The 26,520-nt window shown below is 42.9% G+C and overlaps 1 protein-coding gene across 1 annotated transcript in view; it reads right to left on the bottom strand.

The window, feature by feature from the left end:
• DRP2 (dystrophin related protein 2) overlaps positions 1 to 26,520 on the bottom strand; it is a 60,813-nt gene that overhangs the window by 26,843 nt on the left and 7,450 nt on the right. Inside the window, exons 2-11 of the mRNA XM_070759847.1 lie at positions 20,752 to 20,885; positions 20,497 to 20,653; positions 17,340 to 17,460; positions 12,404 to 12,672; positions 10,777 to 10,923; positions 9,411 to 9,489; positions 8,287 to 8,347; positions 6,406 to 6,467; positions 3,946 to 4,020; positions 1,567 to 1,768 (exon numbers count right to left, since the gene is read on the bottom strand). Of these exons, the coding sequence (XP_070615948.1) occupies positions 1,567 to 1,768; positions 3,946 to 4,020; positions 6,406 to 6,467; positions 8,287 to 8,347; positions 9,411 to 9,489; positions 10,777 to 10,923; positions 12,404 to 12,672; positions 17,340 to 17,460; positions 20,497 to 20,653; positions 20,752 to 20,885 (1,307 nt within the window). The remainder of the gene's footprint in view (positions 1 to 1,566; positions 1,769 to 3,945; positions 4,021 to 6,405; positions 6,468 to 8,286; positions 8,348 to 9,410; positions 9,490 to 10,776; positions 10,924 to 12,403; positions 12,673 to 17,339; positions 17,461 to 20,496; positions 20,654 to 20,751; positions 20,886 to 26,520) is intronic.

Raw genomic sequence — 26,520 nt, forward strand, 5'->3', positions numbered from 1 at the left:
CATTTACTGGGGGTGAGGGTGGGGGGGCATTCAGAAGAAAACTATAAAAGGAGGAGATGGGTTTCAGATTGTGGCCACTGGCCATAGTTAATCCTTGCCGGACTCAACCGTGCCAGTGAACCTCATTGCAATGGGTTATTGATGTAAGTAATGTTATGACTGGCTGTTCATGTTCCAAATGGCTCATGAAATAAACCTCTGAATCTTAAAGTAAGATTTATGACTTGTGCTGCTGTCTCCCGGTTCCTTTATTGGAATATTTTTTTTATAACACCATATAGTTCTAAGCCTTCCCTCCGGAGTTAGAGCGGAGAGGCCTGGAGAAGCTAATGAATTCCAGTTCAGTTCAAATTCCCATCTCCCCCACCCACCCCCTTGCAAGTCTGAACTTTGCCGGAGATTTCCCACACTGATAAAAGAAAATAGCAGCAACCCAAACAATGAACAGGTCCTGTAAGAGCCCACCTGGGTCTTAAAGCTGTCCCATTTTTTAAGGAGAAGTATCTGGTGAAATTCCTGGGCTACAGTCTTAATTTTTCTCTAATATAAAAAAAAACCCATTGATTTAATTTAAATCCTAGGTTTGAACCCCTTCGATTATCTCCTTACAGTCTTGGAAGGAAGAGCATGGGGGAAGATTTTGTTTTGTAGACAATGCAAAACGATTAATTTTAGTAATGTATTTGGAAAATCTACATGGCCGACAACTTGCTGACAGTGACTTTGGGTGGCTTACAAGCAGTAAAATCTGTTATAGAGATAGATAGATAGATAGATAGATGGATGGATGGATGGATGGATGGATGGATGGATGGAAGGAAGGAAGGAAAGAAAGAAAGAAAGAAGAAAGAAAGAAAGAAAGAAAGAAAGAAAGAAAGAAAGAAAGAAAGAAAGAAAGAAAGAAAGAAAAAGAAAGAACCCCCTACCTCTCTCAGGCAACAAAATACAACCAAAGAAGTTATTTGGTGAGCCGAATATCATTCTGAATTCCCCAGGCCCATTGGCAAAACCAAGTCTTCATAAAAGAATGTCAAATTGAAGGCTTGTCTACTTTCTGCAAGGTTGATATTGCAAAGTGGGGGAGCCACCACAGAGAAGGCCCTTCTTCTGGGTTCCACCATAGTTGTGCCTCCATAGGAGACGGGACCTGCAACATTTCTTGCCTCTAGTCAGTAGGAAAATCCCAGAGCTGCGCATCCCCAACACATGTATCCATGCCCTTGAGTGAGATTTGGCTTCGGGGTATGCACAGCAAGTGAAATTACATGGTGCGGGCGCGAGTGAGGTTTCAGCGATGTTCATTGATATTTTTGTTTATGCGCATGCGCAGAAGCAAAAAAAAAAAAAGTGAAACCCGCCCGAATCGCACTTGCGCGAGCGTCCTCAAACAAGATTTCGTTTTCTGCACATGTGCAGAAGCCATATCTCACACAGGGGCACAGGTGCATGACCGAGGGACGAATGAGGAAATGACTGATTTTGTCTGAAGTAACAATCCCAGAGAGAGAGAGAGAGAGAGCAGTTTAGCAAGCGTTTGTTCTCTGCATGAGTGTCCGTTCCCAATACCTGTCAAAAACGTTCAGCAGCCAATTCAAGCTCATGTCCACGCAGAGAGGGACGTTGACCAGGATGCCTCTTTCCTCCTCAAGCCGCTCATACAGAGCGGTCAAGCAATGGATGACTTCCACCACGTCCATCACGTGGTCGCTGGGCTGGAGCTCATGCTCATTAAACACCTCCAAGGCTGTTGACAACGTCACCATATCCACTGTGGGGTAGGGGGGAAAAGGAGGGTCAAAACCAGGAGATCATTGCGGGAAACAAATGAACAACAACAACAAAAAAGCAGGCACAACACAACTCAATAGCAATAGCACTTAAGACTTACAACGCTTGAAATTCGTTTGTGCGTTGTGTGGACTCGTGTCTGGAAAATCTCTGCTCTGCTTATCTGCTTTGGTTTGTTTCCTGAAGACAACTTCTAGGCATTTTGCCAAACTTTGTGAGCTATCAAAGACTAATTGCTATTCTATGATTTAAAACTTTCTGAACTTAAACCACCTGTTAATTGGCATTGACTAATTAACAGTTGGGCTTTTTGCAAGAAAAGACTGCTTTTAAGTTTTATGTGTGTGTGACCTCTACTAAGACAGTTATTAGTGGTCGGTTATTGATTAAGAATAAGTCCGAACAAACAGTGTTTTGCTAAGCTGGGGCAGAACCCACACCTCATTTCGGACATAAACACTTTAGAAAATGTCCAGAAATACTTTACTAGAAAAGCCTTCCACTCCTCCACTCACAACAGAATACCCTACACAACTAAACCTAGACTTACAATCCTAGGTTTAGAAAGCATAGAACTATATCGCCTTAAACATGACCTAAGCATAGCCCATAAAATTATCTGCTACAATGTCCTTCCTGTCAATGACTACTTCAGCTTCAACCACAACAACACATGAGCACACAACAGATACAAACTTAAAGTAAACCGCTCTAAACTCGACTGCATGAAATACAACCGAGTAGTTGATGCGTAGAACTCACTACCAAACTCTGTAGTATCACCACCTGACCCCTAAAACGTTACCCTTAGACTATCCACTGTTGACCTCTCCTGATTCCTAAGAGGTCAGTAAGGGGCGTGCATAAGTGCACCAGCGTGCCTTCCGTCCCCTGTCCTCATGTTTCTCTCTTACTAGTATCATGTATATAAACATTGTTATATCTTTGTATACTACCAATACGTACTTGAATGAATGAATGAATGGCCATGGGCTCCCTCTCATGAGAAGCTCTGGGCAGAATCCGCCTGAGTGTTGGGAAAGGGGTGTCCTTGGGACTCACTCGCCGCGAGCCCACAAATGGGGGTGAACCTTCCCACATGCCTTGGGCATGGCAGAGGGCAAGGGAAGGTCAAGGCCAAGGTCAATGTTGGGGTTGGCTCTGGCCCAACTCCTGCCCCAGGGAATGTGGAGGTGGATACAGGGGAAACTTCAACATGTCACAGGCCTGTGTTATTGCCGACAGAGTCAGTTCAGAGTTTAGTTTCCTCAGATGAAGAAGAAGATGGGAGTGACTCGGCAGAGGGGGGCTTGGCACACAGCCCAGACAGTCAATCTCCCTTATCTTCCATTGATTCGGATGAAGATGTTTTGGACCCACGCAAGCACAGAATTATGTGTAGAAGAGACCAAGTAACGACATATTACAGGAGATAAGAGCGGCCACCTGTGTTTGGAAGGGGCTCCAGTAATTAGGGCTGCTGCTATAAATAGCAGCATGTGGGTTTGGCCGTTGTGGATCGCAGTTCGTCAGGAATCCTGTGTTGCTGGTTTCTGGACTTTGTTTGTTGATTTTTCATGCCTTTGAAAACAAAGCGGAGCAATGTGTGTGTGTGTCTCACTTCGTTGGAAGAAGAAGGGGTGTGAAGTTTCTTCACAGCTGCTAGCTAAGTACTTAATGACTGCTTAAGGCTAATTGTACAGACTACCCGGTTGTTTTGGGACGAGTGCTCTTTGCAATCCAAAAAGAGTGCTTAGTTTATTTTGAATTTTGGGATAAAGAACATTGTTTTGAATTTTCAAACGTGTGTGTGTCTGAAATTTGTACCCTTGAATTTTCGGGAGGCAGAGGGCCTGGCAGAACAAGGGCGACCTTCCCTTGCTTGGCAAGGAGCTTTTGCCCTTAGTTGCCCAAGGATGTTTGGAATGGAAGTTCTGCCCCACTGGCTTCCTCTTCATGTCCAGATTTAAATAAATAAAGTGACCCCTAAAACCCCGCTCTGTGGTCCATATGCTTATTCCACATCCGACGCAAAACATGCACACACGTCTCTTTCAATGACAACATATGAAACTCATGGGGCAGACAGATCTGAATTCTACCGGAGACAAATTGCATGGACGGAGAAAGAAAGACCCAAGGAAGGACAAGGCTTACATCTCAATGCCTTTTGCACCCGGCGTAGCTTCATGGCCGTACGGTAAGCAGAATACTTGATGTTGTTTAAGTCGGCTGAAAAGGAGAAAAGGGAAAGAAGCGTATCAATTTCATATCCTTTCCCTTGACAACTGGAGATTCTTTGCTCCCCAGAATAATCCCTTTCCCTTTTTAGGACCACCCAAAACGTGTTAGGACTGAAGCTCCTGGGTTTTCTCAGAGGTATGCTGCCTGGGAATTGTAGCTGTAACCTATTGGGTGTTGTGGTTAGCTCTGGCCCAGCTCCTGCCCCAAGGACTGTGGATGTGGGGGAGACATCCACATGCTGCAGGCCTGTTTTGCCCCCCGGTGGAATCTGATGATGAAGGCTCCTCTGACCAAGAAGACGTGAGTGACAGGGAGGAGGAGTGTGTGGCAGACAGCTCAGAAGGAGATCAATTATCTAGCTCCTCCTTGGATTCGGAACAAGAGTTAATGATACAGCCACGCATGCGGAGAGCGATGCATAGGCAACAACAACTGAGAGATTGTTATCAAAGAAAATGAGGCCACCTGAGGTTGGGTGGGGCTGTGGTAATTAGTGAGGCTGCTATAAATAGCAGCCTGTGGGTTTGGCCATTGTGGAGGATTATCTGATCCTTGTGTTTCGTGCCTGCTTTGCTGACTTTGATCTTTGTGTGCTGATTTTCCCCCGCTTTGAAACTAATCCAGAGCAAAGCGTGTTTCACTTTGTGAAAGAAGAAGGACTGTGAATTGCCTCCCAGCTGCAAGCTAAGTATCTCAGAACTGATAAGGGACTTGTACAAATTACCAGTTTGTTTGGAGATGAGTGCTCTTTGCTATACAAAAAGAGTGCTCTGTTTATTTGCATTTTTCGGTATAAAGAACATTGTTTTGAATTTTCAAACGTGTGTGTGTCTGAAATTGTATCTGTGCATTTTTGGGAGGAGTCTACCAGAGAGCTCGACAGAACATTGGGGAGTGACGGTTTTCACCACCGAGTAGCCAAACTGGAATAATAATAATAATTATTATTATTTATTAGATTTGTATGCCGCCCCTACGTGCATGCATATAAATCGAATTAATTAATTAACAAACAAAGAAACAAATGTGCTGGAGCACCAGAAACCTGAAAACAAACTGGCTGGTGGATGGATGCCTGTTTTGGGGACATTTTGGCTGGGTTTTTTGGCTGTTCCTAGGCCATTTTTTTGCACCGTTTTCAGGTCATTTTGGGAGGGCCAAAAATGGCCTGGAAAAAGCCCAGAAAATGCCCCCCAAAATGCTCTGATTTTTGGCCCTTTTTTTCAGGCTGTTTTCCGGCGCTCCAGCATTTGTGAAAACCAACTGACCACATGTGCACAGAAAACCAGAACATCAGCTGGCAAACTTCTGCTGCACGAATCCCAGTGACCAGTCAGGTCCCACAGAGTGGGACTTCTCCGGGTCCTGTCAACCAAACAATGTCGCTTGGCGGGACCCAGAGGAAGAACCTTCTCTGTGGCGGCCCCGGCCCTCTGGAACCAACTCCCCCCAGAGATTAGAATTGCCCCCACCTTCCTTGCCTTTCGAAAGTTGCTTAAAACCCACCTCTGCCGCCAGGCATGGGGGAACTGAGATATTCTTTCCTCCTAGGCCTTTACAATTTTATGCATGGTATGTCTGTATGTATGATTGGTTTTTATATAATGGGTTTTTAACTGTTTTTAGTATTGGATTTTGTTATATACTGTTTTATTGCTGTTGGTAGCCGCCCCGAGTCTGCGGAGAGGGGCGGCATACAAATCAAATCAAATCAAATCAAATCAAATCAAATCAAATCAAATCAAATCAAATCAAATCAAATCAAATCAAATCAAATCAAATCAATCAATCAATCAATCAATCAATCAATCAATCAATCAATCAATCAATCAATCAATCAATCAATCAATCAATCAATCAATAAATCAATAAACAAACAAACAAACAAACAAACAAACTGCGCATGTGCCCACAGAGAGGGCTCTGCGTTCCACCTCTGGCAGGTGTGCCATAGGTCCACCTTCACAGTTCTAGAGTTTACTGCATTGAGCCTGAATTTAGCAGATGTGTAGCCAGTCAGATACACAGAACCAGTAGAAAAATTTTGATTTTTTTTCTTTTTTCCGCCTTCTCGGCTCTGGGTTTGTTTATCCTATCGCACTAAATGAGGTTGAATGTGTACACTTTTAGAAGAGTTGTACATACACATACAGTTTATATAGCAGATAATGTATATTTTTGTGTGCCTGTGGATAATAAGTCTGTACACATATGGCATATATACATAGAATTAAATAGTATATTTTGGATGTTCAGTAATAGTAAATAGATACGGAAATTGTATCTCCTTGAGGCGAGGAGAGGCCAGGCACCCTACCCTAACCCAGTGGGCTCCATTGTGGAGCATAGGTCGAGGATTATTATTTTCCTTACCCAACGTTTGGTATAACTCAATCATCTTTGGATGGTCCCAACAGGTTGTCTGGGCTTGGTGGCTAGGAAAAAAGTATAATAAATTAACTCATAAGGCAACTTTAATTACCGTATTTTTCAGAGTATAAGATGTACCTTTCCTCCCCCTAAAAGAAGCTGAAAATTTGGGTGCGTCTTATACTCCAAATGTAGCTTTTCAAAGCTTTTGTTCCCCCAGCCCTAACAAGGTACTAAAGATCTTCCCTGCTTGTAAGATTTTTTTTCATTGCTACACCCTCCTAAAAATGTTTTTTCAGCTCTAACGAGGAGCTAACGATCTTCCTGGCTTGCAGGACTTTTTCATTGCTACTCTGAAGAAGTTTTTCCCCCCATCCCTAAGTCTTTGCAGGCTTGTTTTCATTACTACTCCCTCTGGAAAAGGTTTTTTTCAGCCCTAACGAGGTGCTAACGATTTTTGCAGCTTGCAGGACTTTTTCATTGCTACTCTGTAGAAGTATTTTTCCCCATCCCTAAGTCTTTGCAGGCTTGTTTTAATTACTACTCCCTCTGGAAAAGTTTTTTTTCAGCCCTAATGAGATGCTAACAATCTTCCCAGCTTGCAAGATTTTTTCATTGCTACTCAAAGTTTTTTTTTCCAGCCTTAAGTCTTTGCAGGCTTTTTTTCATTGCTACTCCCTCCAAAGAATATTTATTTTCAGCTCTAGCCAGGGGATAAAATGATGTGTTGAAGCTGAACAGACTAAGTACACTAACCAGATGACTACCTGGTAGGCAGATCCCCCCCCCCTATTTTCCTCCACCAAAAGTCGGTTGCGTCTTATACAGTGTGTCTTATACTCCAAAAAATACAGTATATTTATCACATAGTTGCAAAGATACAAACTGGAGTACCTCTCGGATGGGAAAAAGGAGTGTCCAGAAAAATCTCCCATAATAACTCGCTTACTGAATTTTGATAATAATAATAATAATAATAATAATAATAATAATAATAATAATAATAAATACTGCTCAAAAAAAGGGGGGGACACTTAAACAGGACAATATAACTCCAAGTAAATCAAACTTCTGTGAAATCAAACTGTCCACTTAGGAAGCAACATTGATTGACAATCAATTTCACATGTTATCAGCACATTCAACTTTGTGCAGAATCAAGTATTAAATGGGAATATTTCATTCATTCAGATCTTAGGATGTGTTATATGAGTGTTCCCTTTATTTATTTTTTTGAGCAGTGGGGAATTCTGGGAATTGAAGTCCAGATATCTTCAAGTTGCCAAGGTTAAGAAACATTGCTATACAAAATACTCACAAATCTCTATCTACTATTTTCAGTTATAATAGCTACAAGTCTTCAGCCACGATATCCTTCCACAATAACCAGCCACCACAAGCCACTCTAATTCACAAGCCACACGCCATAAGCCACACCTTTTGCAAAGGTGTACTGAACTACAACACCATGATCCTGACAGTAGGGAGGATGGGAGTGTAGATTTGTGCCAGTATAATATTGTTTTTATCATTGTTGTGAGCCGCCCCGAGTCTTCAGAAAGGGGCGGCATACAAATCTAATAAATTATTATTATTATTATTATTATTATTATTATTATTATTATTATTACTTATATTGGACGCTTGGATGGAAAGAAATAACATGAATCCAAGGCTCATAAAAATAATACAGAAATACACTTGGGCTCCTGCATTGAGAACATAACGGATTAGTACAGGGGGAAACAAAATTCATGATATTGATTTCTAAAAAGGTGTAGAATGAAGGTTTGAAGAAAAGGATATAGCAAGGCTGAAGGTTGCTAAGAATAATAAAGGTCTGGATAAAAGAGAAAGCTTTGTAAGACATAAAGTGCTACTCACTTGATGTAGTAAGGGACTTTATTGGGAGAAATGGCTCGCTCCCACGGGACCTGGACTGAGGCTGCAAGGGAAAAACAAGAGAAGGTTTGTTAGCTCAAGGCTGAACTACAGCTTGTCTGTTTTCTTGGAGACGTTTCATTACCTTACTAGGTAACCTCATCAGTGCTAGAAGGGGATGGAGGAGGACTATGGGGTCCTTGGTGTTCTCTGAGCTTCGTTATTTTCTTGCAGATGTTTCATTACCTTACTAGGTAACATTACCAGTATTGAAAGGGAGGAGGAGGAGGAGGAGGAGGAGGAGGAGGAGGAGGAGGAGGAGGAGGAAAAGGAAAAGGACTGTGGGGTCCTTGGTGCTCTCTGAGCTTGGTTGTTTTCTTGCAGATGTTTCATTACCCTACTAGATAACATCCTTCTTTACCCTACTAGATAAAAGCCTTCTCTGTGGTGGCCCCAGCCTTCTGGAACCAACTCCCCCTGGAAATTAGAATTGCCCCCACCCTCCTTGCCTTTCGTAAGCTCCTTAAAACCCACCTCTGCCGTCAGGCATGGGGGAACTGAGATATTCTTTCCCCCTAGGCCTTTACAATTTATGCATGTTATGTTTGTTTGTAGGGATGTTTGATTTTACAATAAGGGTGGTTTTTTTTAGTTAATAATAATAATAATAATAATAATAATAATAATAATAATAATAATAATAATTTATTAGATTTGTATGCCGCCCCTCTCCGAAAACTCGGGGCCGCTCACAACAACGATAAAAACAATATTATACTGGCACACATCTAATATGAAAAAAACTAAAAACCCTATCATAATTAAAAACCAAACAGCACATACATACCAAACATAAATTATAATAAGCCTGGGGGAAAGGTGTCTCAAATCCCCCATGTTGTTTTAGTATTGGATTTATATGATGTTTTTTATTACTGTTGTTAGCCATCTACGGAGAGGGGCGGCATACAAATCCAATAAATAAATATATAAAATAAATAAAATATCATCCGTGCTAGAAGGAAGTGGGGTTTGCTCTCATTTTATGCCACCAGGATATAAAATGCCACGCACATATAAAATGAGAGCAATTCCCCATTTACAAAAAAAAAGTACTGTGTACCTACTCGAAAGGAAGTGTTGAGATCCTGGCCCAAAGTCCCGGTGGGCATCTTGGAGGTGTTTCAGACGATCATTGATGGAGACCTGTGCAGAAGATGGACCCGTCAAACTAAGTTGTGTGAAAAGTTTCGGTCTGATCAAACAGTTCATGACTGAGCACATCTAGAGGCTTTTGAAAACCGGCTGTTCTACCCCCGAATCCTCCCCAGAGTAGGTGTTGGAGTAGTATTTTGCAGAAGTTAGCCCACCCAGATAGCCAAAGCAGCCAATCAGCCTGCCTCAGACCAGGATATCAGGAACAGTAATCTTGAAGATAATTGAAGACACGTTTTTTAGGAAAATATTTACTTCTTTGGTAGCAAACCTGCACTAACAATTTACACTGTAGCTATCTCTCTCCAAAAGATACTACAGTGTTCCCTCGATTTTCGCGGTTTCGAACTTCGCGAATAGCCTATACCACGGTTTTTCAAAAAATATTAATTAAAAAAATACTTTGCGGGTTTTTTTCTATACAACGGTTTTTCCTGAGACGTCATACATTGCCAAACTAATAATTTTTGCAAATAAATAACCAAAAAAAAATTATTGTTAATAAATAACTATGTTTATAAATGTCAGGATTACTAAGTGTCTTATTCAATGGTGAGTACCAGTAATAATGGTGAGTAAATTGTTGTTAAGGGAATGGGAAATGGTAATTTAGGGGTTTAAAGTGTTAAGGGAAGGCTTGTGATACTGTCCATAGCCAAAAATGGTGTATTTACTTCTGCATCTCTACTTCACGGAAATTCGACTTTCGCGGGCGGTCTCGGAATGCATCCCCTGCGAAAATCGAGGGAACACTGTATACAACAGTGTTTCCCAACCTTGGCAACTTGAAGATATTTGGACTTCGACTCCCAGAATTCCCCAGCCAGCAAACGCTGGCTGGGGAATTCTGGGAGTTGAAGTCCAGATATCTTCAAGTTGCCAAGGTTGGGAAACACTGCTATACAAAATACTCACAAATTTCTATCTACTATTCTCAGTTACAATACTCAGTTACGATATCCTTCCACAATAATCAGCCACCACAAGCCACTCTAATTCACAAGCCACAAGCCATAAACCACACCTATGCAAAGTTGTGCTGAACTACAGCTCCCTGATCCTGACAGTAGGGAGGATGGGAGTTGTAGTTCAGCACAACCCCAATGTGCCCAGTCACAGGGATAAGCTTAAATGGGGTATCAATAAAAACATATGAAGCAGGTAGCTTCCAAGTCCGCTTGTCTATATTTTGGGAAGACAGGAAGGGAAGGAGGACCTGGGTCAAAACAGACAAGACTAGGCACCAGGCTGCTCCAAGCCTTGGGCAAGAAGTCTCACCTGTAGTTGTTTCCAACGTGTGTTGATCTGTTCCAGAGCGCGGGAATTCTCCATGGACAGATGAACATCGGAGATAGCCAGCTGATGCGCAAGGTCATTCACAAGTTTCACCCCGTCTTTCATGGGGGAGAGCTCTTCTTGGAACAACTGTGGAGCCACACCGGCCCGAGAAAAAGCAGGAGAGATCAAAGCGGGGAGGGGAAGAGACAGAGACAGAAAGAAAGCAAATAATCAACAACAACAGCAATAATAACAACAACAAAAGTTGGAAGGGACCTTGGAGGTCTTCTAGTCCAACCCCCTGCCTAGGTAGGAAACCCTACAACACTTCAGACAAGCATCTTCTTTAAAACTTCCAGTGTTGGAGCATTCACAACTTCTGGAGGCAAACTGTTCCACTGATTGATTATCTACCTATCCACCCATCCACCCATCCCTCCACCGACCCCTCCCTCCATCCCTCCATATCTATCTATCTATCTATCTATCTATCTATCTATCTATCTATCTATCTATCTATCTATCTATCTATCTATCTATCAATCTATCTATCTATCTTTCTTTCTTTCTTTCTTTTTATCTATCTATCTATCTATCTGTCTGTCTGTCTGTCTGTCTGTCTGTCTGTCTGTCTATCTACCTATCTATCTATCTACCTATCTACCTACCTATCTACCTACCTATTTGACTTTTATGCCACCCTTCTCAACCAACTCAGGGCAGCGTACAACAAAATAAATGCAATACAATGCATAGAAATCTAATTTAAAAAAAATACTACAAAGCTAAAACATTTCTAAAAAACCCCATCTATCCCAATATACTTGTCCACATTCATCCAATCAAGTCACTCACAGCTGGGGCCAATCCCACCGCTCACAGCCCCCATGCTCGCCGGCTGTGATAGGTCTTCAAAGCTTTGCAAAAGACCAGGAGGGAGGGGGAGGTACGTATCTCCGGAAGGAGTTCGTTCCAAAGGGCTGGGGCCACCACAGAGAAGGCTATTCCACTAGGTCCCACCAGACTATACTGTCTGGCCGACAGGACCTGGAGAAGGCCGACTCTGTGGGACCTGAGCAGCTGCTGGGATGCATGAGGCAGAAGACAGTCCCGTAGGTAGTCTGGTCCTAAGCCATGTAGGGCTTTATAGGTCATAACCAACACTTTGAATTGTGCCTGGAGACCAATCAGCAACCAATGCAGCCCATGGAGTGATGTTGAAATGTGGGCAGATTAATTGTTTTCACTGCCAGGAAATGTCTCCTTAGTTCTAAGTTGCTTCTCTTCTTGATTAATTCCCACCCATTGCTTCTTGTCCTGCTCTCAGGTGCTTTGGAAAACAGTTTGACTCCCTCTTCTTTGTGGCATCCCTGAGATATTGGAACACTTCTATCATGTCTCCCCTAGTCCCTTTTTCCCCATTAAACTAGTAACCTAGGCCAATCTGTCATAGATACCATCTTGGTTTCTGCCAAGCTTCTGACATCATTTTGCTTTTACCAGGAAGCTGCAGCACAGGGCTGAAAGAGCCACATGCGGCTCCAGAGCCGTGCGTTGCCGACCCCTGCTCTAATAATCTTCCCTCCAGATCTTTCAGACAAGTCCAGGGTGAGTGACCAAAGATTACCTTGGTGGCCTGGATGTGTTCCGGCAAAGAATCGATGAAGAGGTCTCCGATGGGTTCCCAGGTCTCTTGCACACTTTCAGCTTGGTTGAGGGTGGTGCTCAGTTCTTCCATGGTCGCTTTGATCTCCAGCAGCTGCTCTAGGGTCCTCTCAATATGACGGTGCTGGTCAACACAGCGGGCAGTCAGCTTCTCCCACAGTTCGCTGGCCACTGTGGCCTGTTTCCAGACAAAACGGCTGATATTCTGGATTCGGTGTCTTGGGGAGACGTCTAAAAAGAGAGCATCGAGGAGAGAGAAGAGCCGATGTGGGATTTATTAAATCGATTTATTACTGTATTTTTCGGAGTATAGGACACACCTTTTTAATCCCTAAAAGAGGCTGAAAATTTAGGTGCATATTATAGTGGATCTTCTCTAAGCAATGTCGCCTGGCGGGACCCAGGGGAAGAGCCTTCTCTGTGGCGGCCCCGGCCCTCTGGAACCAACTCCCCCCAGAGATTAGAACTGCCCCCACCCTCCTTGCCTTTCGTAAACAACTTAAAACCCACCTCTGCCGCCAGGCATGGGGGAATTGAGATCCTCTTTCCCCCTAGGCCTTTACAATTCTATGCATGGTATGTATGCATGTATGTTTGGTTTTTATATTAATGGATTTTTAATCATTTCTAATACCAAATTACTATTGTACACTGTTTTATTGTCGCTGTTAGCCGCCCCGAGTCTCCGGAGAGGGGCGGCATACAAATCCAATAAATAAATAAATACTCTGAATGTAGCTTTTTGGGGAAGCTTTTCCCCCTAACTAGGTGCTAACGACCCTCCTAGCTCTTATCTTGCAGGTTCTTTCATTGTTACTGTCTGTGAAGAATGTTTTCCAAGCTCTAAGTGGTTTTTTCATTACTGTAACTTGCTCCAAGTAGGGTTTTTTCCAGCCCTAACAAGGTGCTAGTGATGTTTTCAGCTCTTACCCGGTTGCAAGCTCTTTCACTGTTACTCTCTGTGAATAATGTTTTCCCAAGCCTGTCTTTCTACGTTTTTTTATTGTTCTACTTGCTCCAAATCTTTCTTTCCAGGCCTAATCTGGTGCTAACAATGTCCCCAGCTCTTACCAACTTGCAAGATCTTTCATTTTACTCTCTGCTAAGAATGTTTTCCAAGCCCTAAGTCTCTGCAGGTTTTTTTTCATTGCTCCAGCTTGTTCCAAATGTTTCTTTCCAGCCCTAACCAGGTTCCAACAATGTTCCCAGCTCTTACTGGCTTGCAAACTCTCTCATCGTTACTCTCTCCAAATAAGGTTTTTTTAAAGCCGTAACCAGGGGATAAAATAATGTACTGAATGAAACTGACCAGACTAACGACGCTAGCCAGATGCATATCTGGTAAACAGATTCTTTTCCCTATTTTCCTCCCCAAAAGCTAAGGTGCATCTTATACTCTGAAAAATACAGTAATTTGATTTCTATGCCACCTTTCTCCTGAGACTCAGGGCGGCTCAGGGTGGATTTCCAGTAATGCAACTGAGTCGTCAGAAAACCCTAAGTCAAAATATCTAAGCTTGCATATTACAACAGCTGCAAGGATTGTATTTGCACAGAACTGGAAAAATACGCAAATACCTGAAGACAATGAGATCATCAAGAAAATATACGACTGTGCAGAGATGGACAGATTGACAATGGAACTTAATAATCGAAAAGAATCGGACTATTATGAAACCTGGACAAAATGGTACCAATGGACAAAAAAAAGAAACTCAAAAGAAACATCGAAATAAAATATCAAGAAATCTAAAAGTAATTAGAAGACAATGTCGATAGGAATGTATATATGATGTAGATTCATCTGTAAATATGATTATGTACTTTTTTAAAAAAATGGAAAAATTTAATAAATATATATTGAAAAAAGAAAAGAAAACCCTAAGTCAAAGTGGAGAGCAGAACATTAGGAGAAGCTTCTAGGATGAGACCAACGGTCATCTAGTTCAACATTCTGTGACTGGAAACTCATCAGTGTTCTGTCTGGGTTCCCCCAGACTTCAACACCAACTGGAAAAAACAGCCAGACACGCTGGTAAAAGCAAAAGTACTTTATAGCTTGAAAAATAAACACAGAGAAAAACCTGTTCTTCCCAACAGGCAGGCTAGGAGATTTTACAGCAGAGTCCTGATGTCCAGACAATACAGCAAACTTCTTGCTGGCACACCCACCACTGTAGAGCATAAGACCCCCACCTTTTTTCCCCAAGGTTTCAGTAGTCAAAGTCACAAACCAGAATTCCAAGACGCCAAAGATCACAGCCAGGTCCCAGGACTCCCAAAGATAATACTCCACAAGCCAGGAAGGGTGGGTCTGCCTTTTAGCCTTTCCAGAGAGCACCACACCCAAACCCAGCTGTTGCCTCTTTAGTGCTGAAAGTACCTAGCTAATTGGTCCCTTCTTTGTGTTGCTCTTCTCTGTCGCAGATCGATTATTGCTTGTGCATTTTCCTCTAAGGAATCCAGGCTGCTTGCTGGGGAGAGCTCCCTCTCGGGGGCCTCTGGCTGTTCCCCCTCTTCCTCAGCCTGAGATTCCTCCTCCTCGTCTGCCTGAACCTCCTGTTCCTCATCCTCCCCCTCTGAGCAGGAAACTGACAGAAGATCAGCCGTTCCCTGAGGGGCCTCAGACGGAATCACAACAATCAGTATGGACAGAAAGGTGATTACTCTCTTCCGCTTGTGTTAAGCAGGGGTGGGATTCATATAATTTACTTAACGGTTTGCCCAGCAGCACCAAAAATGTGAGCATACGCACAACTTTCCACTCATGGGTTTGGCTCACACACGTGGTTTAAAAATGTGGCAGAATTCAAAGGCTGCTCTAAGACTGGTGAGCTGAGCTGCTGTTTAGCTCAGCTGAAGAGCGGCAATCCACTCTGCCACGCGACTCAGCTGAGGTAAAAAAGGAGGGGGAATATAGGAGAGGGAATGGTGGGGGCGGAGCCAACCAGAGGTGGTATTTGCTGGTTTTCCAAACTGCTCAAAATGGCCGCCACTAGTTCGCCCGAACCAGTCAGAACTGGCTAAATATCACCTCTGTGATAATCATCAGCTGGCATTTATTTTATGCTGCTTATGATTCAGGAGGCTGTACATATTTTAGTGATCAACAAATTAGCAGGAGATAAAAATAGAAGGCAAACAGGTTTTGGGAAGAAAAGGAAGGAGGAGGAGATGGGAGGGAAGGAAAGTTGGATAGCATTGTTTTCGCCGTGGTTCCAGGTTAACATCCACAAATGTAGCAATGGCGTTTAGAGTTATATACCACTTCATAGTGCTTTTACAGCCCTCTCTAAGCGGTTTACAGAATAAGCATATTGCCCCCAACAATGTGGATCCTCATTTTACCCATCTCTTAAGGATGGAAGGCTGAGTCAACCTTGAGTCGGTGGTGAGATTTGAACTGGTGAACTACAGCTAGCAGTTAGCTGAAGTAGCCTCTGCAGTGCTGCACTCTAACCACTGGACCACACCGGCTCTTGACACTTTTGTACACTTTTCCTCTACATGGATAGTGAGATTGCCTACGTTTTTTAAGTTTTCCAGGAAGTCTGTATTATGGATACAGAAGAAACTTCCCGTGCAAATAATTTTCAGGTTCAAAAGTGAATAAGGATAAAAGTGTATTTAAGGGAAATGGGGTAAAAATATTTGGGCAAAGAGCAAAAAAGAACATTCTGTGAAGACAGAGCACACTCGGCAGGAGTAGATTGGGAGATGATGGTTTGGAGAAGAGGAATGGAATGGAATGATATCCATGGGAAGATCATGGCTAGATGGCTGGCATCCCAGTCAAGAGACAACACTTGGAGTAACTGGCTATCAATCATTTGGGTCCATTAGGCTTCCTAATTCTGAATACAGCGGTACCTCTACTCACGAACTTAATTCGTTCCGTGACCAGTTTCTTAAGTAGAAAAGTTTGTAAGAAGAAGCCATTTTTCCCGTAGGAATCAATGTAAAAGCAAATAATGCATACGATTGGGGAAACCATAGGGAGGGAGGAGGCCCTGTTTCCTCCAAGGAGATTCCTAGAGAGGCCCCACAGAGGCTTCTCCTCACCTTTTCCGGCCCCGTTTCCTCCCAGGAGATTTCTAGAGAGGCCCCACGGAGGCTTCTCCCTGCCTTTTCTGCCCCTGTTTCTTCCCAGAAAATTCCTAGAGAGGCCCCACAGAGGCTTCTCGTCACCTTTTCCGGCCCTGTTTCCTTTCAGGAGATTCCTAGAGAGGCCCCACGGAGGCTTCTCGTCGCCTTTTCCGGCCCTGTTTCCTTTCAGGAGATTCCTAGAGAGGCCCCAGGGAGGCTTCTCCTCGCCTTTTCCGGCCCTGTTTCCTCCCAGAAGATTCCTAGAGAGGCCCCACAGAGGCTTCTCCTCGCCTTTTCCAGCCCCATTTCCTTTCATGAGATTCCTAGAGAGGCCCCACGGAGGCTTCTCCCTGCCTTTTCCGGTTACAGTTTTAGAGGCATGGGTTTGTAAATGGAAATTGGTTCTTGAGAAGAGGCAAAAAAATCTTGAACACCCGGTTCTTATCTAGAAAGGCTCATAAGTAGAGGCGTTCTTAGGTAGAGGTACCACTGTATTTGATATTCCCAGTTCCTTCAGAAAGGAACTCATTTCTTCTGGGTAACCTTTCCCTATCAAAGGACATTTCCTGGGCTGGGCTTTTAAGCCACAGGCGGTTGATAAAGATCTCCCTAAGAAAAGCAGGAGGGCATTACTGTTTGCACCAATATCGTTCCGGAGAGATTATTTTTCAAGATGAGAAATCTACGAGCCGATACACTCCACCAGCTAAGCTGGCAACCTTTGTAAGTTCTGAAGGAATCCAGAAGAAAAGGGAAACGTTTGGGAAGTGCAAGACCAGAAGGATGGAGAAAGTGAGCAAGATCTGCCAAACCTTTGCTGTCAAGATTTACATCTTCCACTTCTTCAAACGGGTGCTGAGTAAGGAACACTTGAGCCGATTCCAAAACGGAATAAATGTAGGGTCCCCGAGACTTCACTTCTTCCATGAAGGCCTACATCGGGGAAACAAGACAAGACTTAAAAGTTGCCAAGTTAGAAGACGACTGCTCTAAAACGTGGATAAACGGGATGTGATTACTTACAGTACAATATTTACAGTACAGACAAAAAATTAAAAGACGAGTATGTAATATATCTCCTCTGTACTGTAAGGTGTAAATGTTTATCTGTGCAATTGTTTATATGTAAATAAATTTTTTTTAAAAACAAACAAAAAACAGGATGTGATTGATTGATTGATTGATTGGATTTGTATGCCGCCCCTCTCAGGAGACTTGGGGCGGCTAACAGCAACAATAAAGCAGTGTACAATAGTAGTTTGATGTTAGAAATAATTAAAAACCCATTAATATAAAAACCAAACATACATACAGACATACCATGCATAGAATTGTAAAGGCCTAGGGGGAAGAGGGTCTCAATTCCCCCATGCCTGACGGCAGAGGTGGGTTTTGAGGAGTTTACGAAAGGCAAGGAGGCTAGGGGCAGTTCTAATCTCTGGGGGGAGCTGGTTCCAGAGAGTCGGGGCTGCCACAGAGAAGACTCTTCTCCTGGGTCCCACTAAACAACATTGCTTAGTCGACGGGACCCGGAGAAGGCCAACTCTGTGGGACCTAACTGGTCGCTGGGATTCGTACGGCAGAAGGAGGTCCCGGAGATATTCTGGTCCGATGCCATGAAGGGCTTTATAGGTCATAACCAACACTTTGAATTGTGACTGGAAATTGATCGGCAGCCAATGCAGACTGCGGAGTGTTGGTGTAACATGGGCATATTTAGGAAAGCCCATGATTGCTCTCGCAGCTGCATTCTGCACGATATGGAGTTTCCGAACACTTTTCAAAGGTAGCCCCATGTAGAGAGTATTACAGTAGTCGAGCCTCGAGGTGATGAGGGCATGAGTGACTGTGAGCAGTGAGTCCCGGTCCAGATAGGGCCGCAACTGGTGCACCAGGCGAACCTGGGCAAACGCCCCCCTCACCACAGCTGAAAGATGTTTCTCTAATGTGAGCTGTGACGCCCAAGTTGCGGACCCTCTCTGAGGGAGTCAATAATTCCCCCCCCAGGGTGATGGACGGACAGATGGAATTGTCCTTGGGAGGCAGAGCCCACAGCCACTCCGTCTTATTCGGGTTGAGTTTGAGTCAAGTTAGAAGACGACTGCTCTAAAACGTGGATAAACAAGACGTGATTGCAGTGTTCCCTCATTTATCGCGGGTGTTACGTTCCAGGATCACCCACGATAAATGAAAATCTGCAATGCAGGGACACTATATTTATTTATGTATTTATATACTATTTTAAGGCTTTATCAATGCTCCCCAACACTTTTACGCTACATAAACCTTTCCAATTCCCTTAATAACAATCCCCACACTGTTTTGTGCATGTATTGTACCTTTACACTTACTGTAAAATGTTTTGAATTCCTAAACCTATGCACTGAAATGATGCTCCACGTGAAATGGCCCGGTGTAGGAGCAGACTCAGAGATGGGAAAGTTGCGCACAGATGAAAATTAAACAACGAGCTACTGTACTTAACCAATCAGGCTCTGGGATACAAAGCAGCACTCTCTGGTTGGTTACTTCTCCACCAATCAACCAATCGTGTGCTGTTTACAATCTCATATAGGCAAGTAGCGTCTCAGGCGAGCGAGTTCCGCAGAAAACCCGCGAAGTAGTGAAAATACGCGATGTTTGTTTGTTTGTTTATTTATTTATTTGATTTTTATGCCGCTCTTTTCCTTAGACTCAGGGCGGTTTACAATATGTTAGCAATAGCACTTTTTTTAACAGAGCTAGGCTATTGCCCCCACAATCCGGGTCCTCATTTGACCCACCTCGGAAGGATGGAAGGCTGAGTCAACCTTGAGCCGGTGATGAGATTTGAACCGCTGACCTTCAGATCTACAAGTCAGCTTCAGTGGCCTGCAGTACAGCACTCTACCTGCTGCGCCACCCCATTAATATTTTATAAAAACCTGTGATGCACCATGTCCGCGAAAGGTGAACTGCGAAGTGGCGAGGGAACACTGTATGTCCGGGCATGTGGGGTGGAGCCACCTCTATCGATTTACCTGATCCAGAGAGAACCGGCTGAATACTACGTTAGTATAGAAACATAGAAACATAGAAGACTGACGGCAGAAAAAGACCTCATGGTACATCTAGTCTGCCCTTATACTATTTCCTGTATTTTATCTTACAATGGATATATGTTTATCCCAGGCATGTTTAAATGCAGTTACTGTGGATTTACCAACCACGTCTGCTGGAAGTTTGTTCCAAGGATCTACTACTCTTTCAGTAAAATAATATTTTCTCATGTTGCCTTTGATCTTTCCCCCAACTAACTTCAGATTGTGTCCCCTTGTTCTTGTGTTCACTTTCCTATTAAAAACACTTCCCTCCTGAACCTTATTTAACCCTTTAACATATTTAAATGTTTCGATCATGTCCCTCCTTTTCCTTCTGTCCTCCAGACTATACAGATTGAGTTCATGAAGTCTTTCCTGATACGTTTTATACTTAAGATCTTCCACCATTCTTGTAGCCCGTCTTTGGACCCGTTCAATTTTGTCAATATTTTTTGTAGGTGAGGTCTCCAGAACTGAACACAGTACTCCAAATGTGGTCTCACCAGCGCTCTATATAAGGGGATCACAATCTCCCTCTTCCTGCTTGTTATACCTCTAGCTATGCAGCCAAGCATCCTACTTGCTTTTCCTACTGCCCGACCACACTGCTCACCCATTTTGAGACTGTCAGAAATCACTACCCCTAAATCCTTCTCTTCTGAAGTTTTTGCTAACACATTCCTTGGCCAATGCAATACTCAGATTGAGGATTCCTTTTCCCCAAGTGCATTATTTTACATTTGGAAACATTAAACTGCAGTTTCCATTGCTTTGACCATTTATCTAGTAAAGCTAAATCATTTACCATATTACAGACCCCTCCAGGAATATCAACCCTATTGCACAGTCATCGCCAAATAGGCAAATAGTATGGACTGTTGGCGCCTACCGTATGCCTCTCTTTCTCCTGCTGCACCAGGGGAACGTCCCCACGGAGCGGTAGCTGAGCAGAAATTTCCTCATCTTTTTGGCTAAGCCAGTCAATGATCTCCTGCAAAGGAATCTGCAGCTTGCCACTGTGATCGGAGAAGGCCTCTAGGCGAGCCCTGGGAAGAGAAAGAAGAGATCGAACGGACCCCGAAAGAACCGAAGAGGGAAGACATTGAAGCAAAGGGCGCACTCAAGACTTTTGGAGCCTGCTTACCGAAGGCTGTGTGATTTCTTCTTAATCTCATTCCAGCATAGGTTCATTTCCAGGGTCATCTGGGGCCCAACAGCACCGTTGGGAGGCTTCTTGTTCAGACTGGCTGGTATGGTGCCATCACGAGATGTTTTAACCTAAGGGTCAAGGTCAAGGACGTGGATCAAGGAAGGGAAGCCCAAAAGGAATTTGATTCAAGCATCCACCCACTCCAACTAAATACATTGCTATTCATTTATTTAGCAGATTTATGTAGCCACGACTCTCATAGAACATGACACTGGTTGTTGCGGAACCTCAGGGACAGTTAAAACAGTATGACGGGTATTAAAACACCGACGCACAAATTAAAATTTTTAAAAAATTGAAAAGCCAAGATTGCGAGAGAATACCAATCAACTCCTCTAATATAAGCACCTTGCAGGCTCCCTCCTGCGTTTGATGATTATTTAGATCTTTGAGTGTTAGTTACTTGTTACTTTGGGTATCCCATGGGCAGAAAGGTAGAATAATATTAGTAACCAAAATTGTGCTTGAAGGGGGGGGGAGTATACTTCATGGAGAGTCATCAGCTCATGGCAAACATTTGCTTGGAGTAAAGCTCACTCACAAAAATGTAGGAAGGAATTGTACATAGCAGGAGATGACCATGCTACCCAGATCATAGTAATTTTCAAAATATAGATTCCTTTCCACACAGTGAATGGTAGCCTGCCTCAGGAGAAGCTCTACTCATCAACATTGTCATTGTCAACATCATCGTCAACATCCTCAATGTCAACATTAACATCGACAATGTCAGTATCAACATCAACATCAACCATGTCAATGTCAACACTATCATCATCAACTTTGTCAATATCAACATCAACATTGCCGCATCAACATCAATGTCAACACTGTCATCAACAACATCAACATTGTCAAGGTCAACATTGTCAATGGCAACATCAATGTCAACATTATCAATGCCAACATCAACATTGTCAACATCAACACTGTCAACATCAATGTCAACATTGTTGTCAGCATCAACACTGTCAATGTCAACATCAACATCAACAATGTCTATGTCAACACTGTCATCAACCACAACATTATCAATGTCAACATCAATATCAATGTCAATGTTGACATCAACATCAACATCAACATCAAATTTACCACTATCCCTATCTGGCTAAGATTAGTCATCTATTGCTTCTTTTCCAATTCAAATTCTGGAATCAATGTCTTGACTATCGGCCTTCAATTATGGAACTTGTGGATCCCACTATGCCTGAATTTGCATTATGCTTATCTAACTTATCTGACAAAAAGGAAAGTCCTTTTAATGAAAAATAACAAGATATGGGAAGCTATTGTGTCTTAGCTGTCTTTGGCTGGTGTCACACAATGGAGCAAGACTGGCTGAAGGCTAAAATGGGAAGGCTAAATGGAAAGGCCACCTCTGGCTGAAGGCTAAAATAACCCAGAAGGAAACACCAGAAAACTACTTCTAGGTTCCATATACCATTTACCAAGAAAGATCCATCCATGAAGCCAGCTGCAGTTGACTTTAACTCAAGGGAGACTTTTACCTTTGCCCACATTTTCTGTTCAGCTTGTTGCTGCTCAGTTATAAAACACATACATTTCGAGTGACTTGTTTTCTCTTATTGCTGTTGTTTTTTTCTGACCCAGGTCATGGTTTGTATTCTGAAGCTTCGACACAGACTGTCGTAAACCAAGATGCTCCAAACGGATTTTTGCATATTTTCCATTCACTCAAAGCTTGCCAGAACGTGTTGTAGGCATTTAAAACTGGAGAAGGGCACCTCAGGAGGGCAATTTCACTATCTGTCTGCCCCAGTGTTGGGTTCCTGCACTGTCTTTTATCAAATCCGAGTTGCCTTCCCTCTCAGAAGGCTCCCTTGTGCCTGATCAACATGGAGCAAGTCTGGCAACATAAACACCAAACAGCACCATTTCCCCGTTTCAGCTTGGTGCATTTTACAGCACCATGTTCTTTCAGGGGCACATGTGCCCTAAAATGCCCACTTTTGATTTCCATAAGTTTTAGCAATCACAAGCAGAAGAACCCAAAATCAAATCACTGCAGACAATAATAATAATAATAATAATAATAATAATAATAATAATAATAATAATAATAATAATAATATAATAATAATAATTATTATTATTATTATTTATTGGATTTGTATGCTGCCACTCTCCGTAGACTCGGGGCGGCTAACAACAATGATAAAAACAGCATGTGACAATCCAATAATAAAACAACTAAAAACCCTTATAATAAAACCAAACATACACACAGACATACCATGCATAACTTGTAATGGCCTAGGGGGGAAGGAATATCTCAACTCTCCCATGCTTGGCGGTATAAATGATGAGTCTTGTGTAGTTTACGAAAGACAGGGAGGGTGGGGGCAATTCTAATCTCCGGGGGGAGTTGGTTCCAGAGGGCCGGGGCCGCCACAGAGAAGGCTCTTCCCCTGGGGCCCGCCAAACGACATTGTTTAGTCGATGGGACCCGGAGAAGGCCAACTCTGTGGGATCTTATCGGTCGCTGGGATTCGTGTGGTAGCAGGCGGTTCCGGAGGTAGTCTGGTCCAAAGCCATGTAGGGCTTTAAAGGTCATGACCAACACTTTGAATCATTTTTTCCTTAAGCAAAGTAGCTCATTTCTTCTCGAACTAAGGAGGTTTACAAGCAAACAGCACCAAAAGAGACGCAACACATTTGTCAGTTTGTTCTTAAGGAGCTGCTGCTTTCCCCAAACATTTTATTTCAATTATATTTTTTTATAAAAGCTAAAGTCGGGGCTACTGTTTCCACTGTTGGTTTTGTATGTTAGCTATTCCTAGCTCAGAATTGCCTTGAATCGTGAGTTGGGCAGCAATAAATTTGTTGACCACCATCACCACCCCAACAATAATGATACCGGTAATAATAGTACCCATAGCCATGGTGCCTTTGGTACAATCCCAAAACCTATAAAGCCCTTCATGGCACCGGACCAGAGTATCTACGAGACTGCCTTCTGCCGCATGAATCCCAGCGACTGGTTAGGTCCCACAGAGTGGGTCTTCTCCGGGTCCCGTCAACTAAACAATGTCGCTTGGCAGGACCCAGGGGAAGAGACTTCTCTGTGGTGGCCCCGGCCCTTTGGAACCAACTCCCCCCAGAGATTAGAATTGCCCCCACCCTCCTTGCCTTTCGTAAGCTTCTTAAAACCCACTTCTGCCGCCAGGCATGGGGGAACTGAGATACTCTTTCCCCCTAGGCCTTTACAATTTTATGCATGGTATGTCTGCATGTATGTTTGGTTTTATAATAAAGGTTTTTTAACTGTTTTAATATTGGATTGTTATATGCTGTTTTCATTACTGTTGTTAGCCGCCCCGAGTCTGCGGAAAGGGGCGGCATACAAATCCAATAAATAAATAAATAAATTCATTCATTCATGTCTGTATGTATGTTTGGTTTTATAATAAAGGTTTTTTAACTGTTTTAATATTGGATTGTTATATGCTGTTTTTATTACTGTTGTTAGCCGCCCTGAGTCTGCGGAGAGGGGCGGCATACAAATCCAATAAATAAATAAAATAAAATAAATAAATTTGTTGACCACCATCACCACCCCAACAATAATGATACCGGTAATAATAGTACCCATAGCCATGGTGCCTTTGGTACAATCCCAAAACAACAGGAGTATCACTTGAATACCATCAGCATTGACAGAACCATCACCAGTCAATTGCCAAAGGCAGCGTCACTGGAAACAGCTTACATCCTACAACAGTAAACAGCTGAATAAAAATGTCAAATCCAATCTGAATTTCTGGCTGACTGCATAACAAACCATTTCATTCCCTGTTACCTGCTTGTATTTGGTTTTTTTAATTTGCTGGGGGAAGTGGGGGGGGGAATCAAAGATGTCAGAGAGAAAAATGGGGCTCAGGAATTTATTTTATTTATTGGATTTGTGTGCTGCCCCTCTCCGTGGACTCGGGGCGGCTAACAACAGTGATAAAAACAGAATGTAAAAATCCAATACTAAAACAGCTAAAAACCCTTGTTATAAAACCAATCACACATACAAACATACCATGCATAAATTGTAGAAGCCTAGGGGGAAAAGAATATCTTAGTTCCCCCATGCCTGACGGCAGAGGTGGGTTTTGAGGAGCTTACGAAAGGCAAGGAGGGTGGGGGCTGTCCTAATCTCTGGGGGAAGTTAGTTCCAGAGGGCTGGGGCCGCCACAGAGAAGGCTCTTCCCCTGGGCCCCGCCAAATGACATTGTTTAGTTGATGGGACCCAGAGAAGGGCCACTCTGTGGGACCTAACTGGTCGCTGGGATTTGTGCGGCAGAAGAATAAATGGTGGAGATCAACCTGCATTATTCAGACAACCCTATGTCGGCTTCAATGAAGATCCTGATTTGATTCCCAATGAGAATTGCAATGGCTCTACCCCCCCCCGGCAATTAAACAAAGATTTCACTACAAAGACATTATTACTGCAGAGCAAATACCACTGACACAGAAAATGGAATACTTTAGCGCTGCTTCCATCTGCAGTTCTTTTGTCCCAAGTGTTTCAGCTACATTTAAGCATCATCAACTTCTTCATGGAAGGTTTACTTCTGAGAGCAGCCTTATCTATCCTAATATTCCATAGTCTGCAGGAACTGGGCTCTTACAAAGCCCAAATCCAGTTAGAAACCTGGCAGGTAGCTGGATGGAGGGTTTCTCGAACACAGTCTCCTACCAAGGACTTGTTAAAAAAAACACAACTGGTTCAAATTAGGCCTTGTCACATTTTACATTATGCTTCTATCACAGGCCATTAAGAAATTATTTTATCGGGGAAAGAAATTTAGGGAGAAAGGGGGAAATGAACAATTGCACTCAGCAAATTAATGGTTACTAACTGGAGACCTGAAATAGTTTTATGCAAAGAGAGAGAGAGAGAGAGAGCAAGAGAAAGGGAATAGGGGGGGGAGATGATAAATAGATATAACAGATTAAAGAAACAAGATTAGAGAGACTGAAGATAATGATAGATAATAGATAGATAGTTGGTAGATAGATGATAGGTATACAGACAGACAGAAAAATGATAAATAGAAAGATATATATATATATATATAGATACAGTAGATAGGATAGATAAATGATAGAGATGATAGAATATACAGATAGATAGTGTTCTGCCGGGCTCTCTGGTATGCGCCTCCCAAAAATTCAAGGGTACAAATTTCAGACACACACACACACACGTTTGAAAATTCAAAACAATGTTCTTTATCACAAAATTCAAAAGAAACAAATCACTGTTTTGTATTGCAAAGAGCACTCATCCCAAAACAACCATGTAGGCTGTACAATTCCCTTAATCAGTCCATAAGTACTTAGCTAGCAGCTGTGAAGAAATGTCACAGCCCTCCTTCTTCCAACGAAGTGAGACACACACACTTTGCTCTGCTTTGGTTTCAAAGGCGTGAAAAATCAACAAAGTCCGGAAAACAGCAAAACACCGTCCTGAAGAACTGTGATCAGATAATCTTTCACAACGGCCAAACCAACATGCTGCTATTTATATCAGCATCTCTAATTACTGGAGCCCCACCCAAACACAGGTGGCCTCTCTTATCTCCTGTAATATGTCCTCAATTGGTCTCTTCTACGCATAACTCTGCACCTGCGTGGGTCCAAGAGTTCCGCATCCGAATCGACCGAAGATAATGGAGATTGGTT

This window comes from Erythrolamprus reginae, chromosome 8 (assembly GCF_031021105.1).
Source record: "Erythrolamprus reginae isolate rEryReg1 chromosome 8, rEryReg1.hap1, whole genome shotgun sequence".
Taxonomy (NCBI): domain Eukaryota; kingdom Metazoa; phylum Chordata; class Lepidosauria; order Squamata; family Dipsadidae; genus Erythrolamprus; species Erythrolamprus reginae.